We start from the raw sequence: 9,342 nt of genomic DNA, 5'->3' as shown, positions 1-9,342 counted from the left end.
TCCCTCATGCTTTCTCTCTCACTGGTGGTGACACTTTATTTTGACGAATCCACCGAACCCACCTTTTGAAGGTTAGTTTTCGTTTTAGTTTTGAAGAACTTATTTGTTGAACTTGTTTGTTGTTGTTATCTGGTTGAAACTGTTTGTTATTGTTTTTTATTGAACTTGTTTGTTGTTTGTTATTTGTTATTGTTGTTTGTTGTTGATACAAGACTACACACTAATAGTTCATGCTTTATAAAATATCAAAAACTAAAATACCAAATTTTTTATAAAATAGGTCTCGTAGAGTTCTAGAAAAATATCACAATTAATTAAAAAAATAAAACAAAATTGATTTACGTTGAATATTGACAAAATTTGACGTTAATTTGCTTTACTATGAACATCTATTTGTTCTATGTTTGACGTCAAATTAACTCAAATTCGACGTAAAAGACCGAAAAGCACGAACGTTATACGATATTCTTTTACTAGTAATTTATGAAACAATTATAATAATTCATGTATAATAAATATAATTACATACTTCTTTATTTCAAATTTTTGTATTTATAATTTAAGAATAAACTTTAAGTTAAAATAATATTAAATTCATAATAACTTAATAATTCAGTTAGTCATTATCATATATATATATATATATATATATATATATATATATATAACACTGATCATATAATACATTTATATTTTTATCATGTAATAAAGGCATGTGTTTAATTTAATATTAATTATAAAGTTTGTGTCTAGAAGCATATTATTGCGTAAATCAAACCAGCTCATAAGCAACAGGGCGGCTAGAACTGGAAAGTGGTTGACCCTGGAATATTGGGTTCTTCTTAGTGTGGAATCTGGATCTGGTGAAATGATAAGAAACGTAGAAAACTCACTAAGAAATAATTAACGGCTAAAAATATGAGTGATTTTCAACAATCTATAACATATATTCTATAAGAAAATCAATAATATATCTGTCTCCAGATATATATTTAGATATACCAAAATTTTCAAAACAAATAATTCATGGCTTCTTATAATCTTCTCTTATTTAGATATACATGGAAAGATTTCTTTAATCTCAATAAAAAGTATTTTTGATTGTTTCACAAATATGTACGCATGCTTATGATTGAAAATTTGTATTATAAATTAATTTCATATTATAATAGGGAGTAAATAAAATTAGCAGTCCTTTGTTCTTTTAAAGAAATTGTGTATTATATATTTCAAATTTAGTTTATGTTAATTTACGATTCATATTTCATAATAATAAACCTTTTTAAGCACCTATTGGCTACCTCGCTTTAAAAGATAGAGTGCAATAATAAGAGTTTATTACAAAACTAACTATTTAAAAGTATGGCAACCACGAAGAATATGCATATTCACTAAAGTCTTAAATTAATTGCAATCACAATTTCATTTTTCAGATCAATAAATAATAATAAATAATATATTATTATTATTGTACTTGATACTTTAAGTGGACGTGAGTAGATATGGGTTTGACCATCTATATTTATATTTATAAAATACAAAATTTTTGTTTAATCTTAATTATATTGAGGAGCACATATCTATAAAAAAAAATATAAGAATTTTATAAATATCAAATAAATATAAAAAAAATAAACATAATTAAATATGTCTTAAAAATAATTGATAAAACTACTAAACAAATAAAAGTTAATAAATATTTTAAATTATCTAATAAAATAATATCATTTTAGGAAACGGAGACAAACATAAAGACAATAACACACAAGACGAATATTTATACATTTTATATTCGTTTTCTTATTCGATTTTAAAAAATTAAATATTATTTATATTTATACACAGGTGTGAATATTTCCTATCAAAATTGAAATGAATTAGAATAATACCCATAAACACGAGTTGGGAAAATATATTTTAATTTACGGTAAATGTAAGTATTTGCCGTTAAAATTGGAACTATCTATGAATATAAATTCCAACAATACCTTTTGTAATTTGATATTTTTTTTATTTTTTTCGGTCATAATATAGTCTTACATATTTTAGGTATGTAAAATAAAATAATTTAAATATATTTATTTTATCAACTCATAAAAATTGAGACAAATATAATTCAAGAAACGCCATATTTTCTATTCAACTAAAAACAATTTATATTAAAATGTAAAATAAATTTAGATGAATTAAAGTATTAATATTTTGTCAGGTGTTAAAGTGGTATAGAAAAATTGAAAAGTGTATAATTATGATTTTTCATATGTTAAATTCAGTTTTCTTTATTAACCTTAATACTTTTTTAGACATTTTCACATATATGATTAACAACTTTAGTGATATTATCTTGTTGGCACTCACCCTATATAACAAACAATAAATTTTAAAAAAAATAATACACATACTCTCAAATCCTGAAAACAATAAATTAAAAAAATAATAATACACATAGTCTTAAATCCTGAAACGTGTCCTCCCACTGGTTTTCTCAATTATCTTTCCTCTCTCTCTCTTTCTATCAGTTTCTTCGTCAGCCCACGTACACAAACCACTGCCAGACACCTCCAGCAGGTGGAGAAGAAATCTCCGACCACCGATCATCAACTTTTGTTTAGGTAAATTTACTTATTATGTATTATCGTTAATCAAATTATATTTTATTGTGCACATGTTATTGATATAATATTAATTACGATAATGATGCGTGTATTAGTTATAGTTTAATGGCTTGACTAGAATTGGAGATCATGCATGTGGGTGACAGTTGATTCCCTTGTTTCCTTCCTCTGTCAGCTAACACAGTTGATTATAAGTTATGTACTTAGATTAGGTGCAAGTCAAGTTAAATACATGTTAAAAGATTAGTGCAAATGTCATTATTATAAAAGATTTTCAGGTATATAGTGAATTTTAATTTCTCTTAAATTATTACGTTTATTTAGAGATATTTTTTTATGTCTTTTTTCAGTTTTCAATAATTATTATTATTATTATGATTTTTATTAGATTTTTTGTTACATGTAAGTTTTTTTATATTCAAGTATATTTCACCTAAGTAAATATTGTTTTTGTACTTTCAATAAAATATTTTTTAAAATTTTTCTCACCTGTCTTTTATTAAATACTCGTATGAAATTAGAGTGATTATTAGAGTTTATTGTAATACGAATAACACATTTCACGCATTTTGTTATTATCTTCTGTTTGTGAAAAATGTTATGTTGGTTCTTTTTTTTTTTTACAAGCATATTTTATAATTTTGAATTAGGTTTAAAACTCACTTCTTTTCATAATATCATATGAAAATACATTTTACACATTTCTTCATTATATTCTTTTCGTCATTACGACTATTTTTAAGTTGAGTTGGTAGATAGGAAGAGTCTCATATGAGAGACACCACCAATAAGATCACATGAGGAATTTATATTACTCTCTACCTAAAATTTGAAGGCAATGAGTTAATGTGTTTTCATTCTTATATGGTGTTTCACTTTCTCATTTATTAAATGTTGGACGTAGAGTCGTACTTGGATTCTCAACGATATCTCCCTCAAAGATGAATCATTTCCACATTGGTACATTTCTTCCGGGAGTAACCATTTTCGAACCATTGTTTATCGGGACACACTTACTTAAAATTCGATAAACTTTCAATCTAATATGTTATATCCATTCGAGTCGATAAAAAAAGACTAACCAGACTCTGAACCACAATTAGGTTTATTTTGATAGTTGCTTTTTGTTATGATTTTCTATTAAGTTTTTTTGCTATGATTTTTTTATTGTTTGTATTTTTCTTTATATTCAATCATATTTCACATGTGTGAATAAATTTATTCTCATATTTTTGATAAAAATATCCCTTTTCAAACATTCACTTGTATTTTATGAAACACTTAATATTTATAATGATTTAGCTTCTATAAACTTTTGATTGTGTGTATAACTAATGTAATTAAATAATGAAAATAATTTGATTAAGTAGTTAAATTTGGAATGGTAAATAGATAATTGATAAACAAAAAAGTTAAGTATAATAGTAAAATAAAACCATAGATCAAATAGTTAACTGAACTTAGCAAACTATTTCAAAAAATCAAATAAGTTAAAAAAAAATAGAGTTTTAAAACAAAAGAGTAAAACATTTATTCAGCATAATTGCAGGTTTTATATAATAAAACATTTTTTAATTAAAATTATAAAGACCAATTTTTATATGTATTGAAAAGAGGGTTTATAAGTTAATGAAAAAAAAATAGAAATTGTGTTACTAAATTTAAAAACTACATATAAAAGCTAAAAGAGAATTATTTTATTTTGTCAAAATTAAAATTTTTCTAGGCTATATCATGCTATTCATCCCATTTTCATATGTAAATCCTGTATTTCCGTTAGGATTGTTCTAATAACATTATATAGGTGTTACGTGTTACTAGTGTTTTTAATTTTTTATAAAAGAAAATTGTTATATGTCCAATTAACATCTTGTCACGTTCCAGTAGAAGTGTGATGTGACGTGGTAATGATAATATTATATATTATTTTAACCTTTGTATCATTATATTATTTTATCTCAATTCCATATTTATATTTTTATTTCGTCTCCGATATTTATATTTTTATTTTGTTTAATTCGATATTAATATTTTTTTCGTTCTTTTCCGTTTCAATTCGATAGCGTTCTTCTCAAAATTGAATTCAAATTTAATTTTTTATAAATGTTATACAATTTTTTTAATAAAACTAATACTTTTATTAAATATTTTTAATAAGATAAAATTTATTTATATTTTTAAGTTTTAAATTTATTTATCTTAAATTGTTACAAATTTGCTTAAAATTATTTTAAAATTTTACGTTTAATTTCATAAAACTATTAGTTTTAAACCAACTCAATCATTTTCATAAAAACTATTGAATTTACACATTGTAAAAAGATACGATTATTTAAAAGAATTGAAAAGGTTGATAATTTTATTTCTTTTATGAAATTTAATTGTTAAGAAGTTTATAGTTGATTTTTTTTTCCATTAGCATTACTTCTATTAAAGCTTTATATTTTTTAAATAAAATTTAATATAGAATATAAATTTAAATAAATTTAATTTTTGTTAAAAAATTTTAATAAAAATATTAAATTTAATATAAATATTTGTATAATATTTATATAAAAATTAAATTTGGTTTCAATTAATTTAACGAAGGAAAAAATTGTTTAATTTTAAAAAAATTGAAACAAAAAAATTGTTTATTTTAAGAAAAAAAAAATTACAAACTAACGCATATAATCTCTTTAATGTTAGTACAGTACTAACATAAAAAACCTTTTGTCTCAAATTTTTAAAAATAAGACCAAATTAAAACGCTTACAAAAAATAAACTAATTTGGAATCATTTTATTTTTTTTAAACACAAATATTCTATTTCTCTCTACGTTTTTACAGAATTTCCTTATAATATTTATCTTTTGAAGTCAGCAGTGATAGGTGGAAGGAAATTCATTTTAATATATGAGAACTTTTATCTAGGCAAGTTTTTTTTTTTTCTGTGTGATTTTCAATTATTTTCTCCCTTTTCTTTCCATGTAATTAGTGGTTTGTGAGTTATATGTAATCAGTTTTGAAAAAATGAATCTTTATTCACCTAAGTCTATAGTTATTTGTATTTGTTTGGTTTGGTTTCTTAGAACATTTGGAGGATCTCTAAGTATTCTAGCTTATTATTTTCTTTTCTTTCAAAAACAAATAATAATTAGGTAAGTGAAATGAATGAGAGTTGTTAGGTTAAATCAGTTTATAATAGAATGCAGAGAAATTTTGAGTGTAGAATGGATTCAAAGATGACTGAAATGTAATTGGTATCTTATATTACCTATAAGGAAGGTTCCAATAAAGATTTAGTTTAAAAAGAAATATTTGACAAAAAAAAAAACACCCTTTTAACAACTCAATGCAGGATAAAATATTATTAAAAAGATAAACTTTTTTTATGTGAAAAGGAAAAAAATATTAAATAGATGTAAAATGTTTTAAATATCAAAATAAAAATGTGAAATGGATGTAAAATGTTTTAAAATATCATATATCACATTTTTCCAAACCACCAAATCCACTCACCCATTCGGATTTTATCTTCTGACATTTTTTTTATTAGCATAACTATATGATACTTCAAGAATGCGTCAAACCCATTTACACGTTTCGTTAATATGGTCAAAATTGAGTTGTAGCCTCTGAGTCAATTTGGTTTATTATGAGTTTAAGTCGGTTAAATTTCAAAAATTATAACTTCTTATGTATGTTAGTTTTCAACAAGCTCATCCGGATTGAATCCGTGTTGAGTCAACTTACCTAATTTAATTTAATTATTTATTATTTTGTATTTCACTATTATTAGTTAGCATTTTTTTATTATATTGTAGATGAGATAAGAAAAATGTTTCAAGAGAGACAAATATGATAGATTTATCTATTCAAAACTCTAACATTATAATACAAAAATTATCAATATTAAAAACTTATTTGTTCGTTTTTTTGCTTGTTTTTGGATTACGCTTGAATTGTATAATATTTTTTTTATTTATTTTGAGTGGTCTTTGGAGTTTAATATCTTTAAGAGTCAAATTTATTTAGATTTGAATTAAAAAAATTATAATTTTTTTATTTTAAAAAAACTTATAATTAAGTAAGTCAATTTGTTTAACCCACCAATCCGTAATGGGTTAAGTCGGATTTAAATTTGTTCAGCTTGCTAACAAGTGAGTCAGATTGAGCTGACTTACTAAGTGACTAACTCGTGATAAATTCAGTCAAGTGGAGTCAAATTACCTCTCTAATTTTGATACTTATTTACAATATCTTCTTACAAATGTCTTCTTGAAACTTTATTTTAATATTTAAAAAAACAAATTGTTGTGTTCCATGACAAATAAAACTTTGATTAGGGTGCCATACGTTGACTTGATTAGCTGTAAGAATCATATTTTAATAATATATTATTTTATGTGTACATCAGCAATGTATTTAAAATTACTCTTATTTTAATGATAATCTAATTTAGTCCATCAGCACAGCTTAGCTCACAGAAGACAAACATATATTGTTAATTAGACATTAATATTAACCATGCAGCCACTTGCATATTATAATTAAATGTGAAAACTTTAAAATTCTTTTTGATTTGATCTTGTGTTCCCCCTTTGATGACTTGAAAAGGTACATACCGTCAAACCACGAAGCCGAAGGAAGAATAGTCAACTACTACAATAACGCGCCAATCATGTTTCTTTTATTCTATTTTTACTCGTTCTAAAATAAATGCGAAAAAGAAGCACGTCCTTTTGTGTGACAAAGAAAAGTATACATTACGGCAAAGAAAATGTGGCAAACTATAATGTTACATATTACATTGTCTAATATTTATAGAGACATTATTAATTAATTAATCTCTGTTTGAAGGTTGACTACAAGAAGATCATCTTTTACCATTAGTCATAGTTCTGAGTTGGCACCATATTTTTGGCATCTTTCTTTGGTTTGCCGGTGTTCTCTAACCCTGCCATTTCAGTTTCTGACACCGTGGCTGCATCCTGGAATCTCTTGTATATGTCACCACTGTAAAACTTTCTTGTTCTAGCCACCAAAATCAGTGAAACAATGGCACCAAAGAAAGTTGCAGCTGTGATAATAATGAATGATAACTTGAAGCAGTCCACCCCGATACAGTTCAATTGCTCGCCTTCCTTTCTCTCAAGCCCCAAAGCTGCCAGTTGCTTCTTTGCTTCTCTGTCATACAAATACCCAGTCATTTTCACATTAAGCACATATAACCCTAATGGACTTGCTACGCTTCCAAAGTTGTACAAAGTTGCATAATATTTTAGTCCAAAAAGCTCTGATATAATGGCAAAAAGTAAAGGCCACTGAGCGCCAAAACAAAACCCGATGATCACCGAAGCAGCATAAAGTCCATCTGGCACATCAAATGCTATCAGAAGGTGACCAACACACGATAAGAGCAGAGTTAAAGAAAGCATGAGAGGACGTGGAAACTTGTACTTGTTGAGGAAATGTTCAGAAACAAATCCAGAGAAAACCCTTCCCATATAGTTCCAAATGCTCACTAGGGACACGAAAGTGCTTATACTTTTCTTTGGGTATCTAAGAGAGGATCCTATCTGATTCAAATTGTCTATTGCAGTGAGCGTGCCCCCAACACCGCATATGCAAGTTATGAAAAGTATTAACATGTCGGCGCTGAATAGCGCTTGAAGTATCGTGTAGTCCTCACCTCTTTCTGGAGGACTGAAAACATTTTCCCACCACTTGGTGTCGTTGGAAATCGCTGTAACTGAAGTGTTCCCATTAGTAGTCTCATTCTGTTTCACTTTTTCACCCTCAGTCACTATTTTCACGGGCGAGGGGTCAACCAAAGCAAGTCTTTTACTGTGCCAGATCTTATGCTCTTCTATTGAAACGACAAGAAGTGGGAGGAAGAGCAAGAAAACCACAATACCGGCGCTCACACCGTACTCACTCTGAGTAAAGTCGGCCCTTTTCTGTATAATAATCATGACCAAAAGAAACCCAGCAAGGCCAAGAGAAATATACAGAAAGTTGTAGAAAACCTTGAGCTCATTGGGCTGCTTAACGGGCTTCATGTAGCGAATGGTTCGAAGGAAAGCAAAGGAAATAGCAGCTGGGAGCCAACCTATGAGCAAAATCAAAGCCTTTGTGTCGTCATAGTAAATAGCAGAGTACAATTGTGTGATGATTGCACCACTGAGACCCACATAGCCTTTGAGAATGCCCAACACAGCACCACGACTTTCAGGGAAGTTCTTGACACAGGTGACTAGGGAACCGGTGTTTGCGAAGGACTGAGAGTTAGCACCTATGCAGATGTAGAGACACATCTGCCACACTTGGGGTCTGGCTATTCTCCTAGTGACGGAAAGCCATATCATGAAGTAGCCAAAGAAGTTTAGAACGGCACCGATGGCGAGGACCACCCAAGGTGGAGTGAGCTCGTTGATAAGACCAGACAGGACTCCGACGTTGCTACCAAAGTCCTTGAAGAAACTGAGGAGATTGAGAGTGGTTTGGTCGTAGCCAAGGGTTTCTTTGATGTCTCCGGAGTAGAGACCGAACATGTAGGTGGCTCCGGCAGCAGCCATGATTAGAAAGGAGGCAAAGATGACGAACCATCGACCGGTGATGACCTGGAGGGTGAGACTCTTCATGTCTCCCCATCCATTCACACCCATGGAAACTGCACCCATCGCCATGTTTGTGGATACCAAGCACCTGCTGGTAGAATATGGTGCGTGGAAATGGAAGTCAA

General features: G+C 27.8%; 1 protein-coding gene across 1 annotated transcript; it reads right to left on the bottom strand.

Moving 5' to 3' along the window:
• Positions 1-7,257: 7,257 nt before the first annotated feature.
• LOC124843185 (protein NUCLEAR FUSION DEFECTIVE 4-like) lies at positions 7,258-9,342 on the bottom strand. The gene has a single exon (XM_047319847.2). The coding sequence runs from the start codon at positions 9,284-9,286 to the stop codon at positions 7,487-7,489; it is 1,800 nt and encodes a 599-aa protein (XP_047175803.1). The 5' UTR covers positions 9,287-9,342; the 3' UTR covers positions 7,258-7,486.

This window comes from Vigna umbellata, chromosome 8 (assembly GCF_029865625.1).
Source record: "Vigna umbellata cultivar VRB3 chromosome 8, Vumbellata_1.0, whole genome shotgun sequence".
In the NCBI taxonomy this organism is placed as follows: domain Eukaryota; kingdom Viridiplantae; phylum Streptophyta; class Magnoliopsida; order Fabales; family Fabaceae; genus Vigna; species Vigna umbellata.
This window is presented reverse-complemented; position numbering and strand designations above follow the sequence as displayed.

What these genes read in the sequence shown, in the direction of transcription:
- LOC124843185 (XM_047319847.2), bottom strand. Translation starts at nt 9,286, where the DNA reads ATGGCGATGGGTGCAGTTTCCATGGGTGTGAATGGATGGGGAGACATG.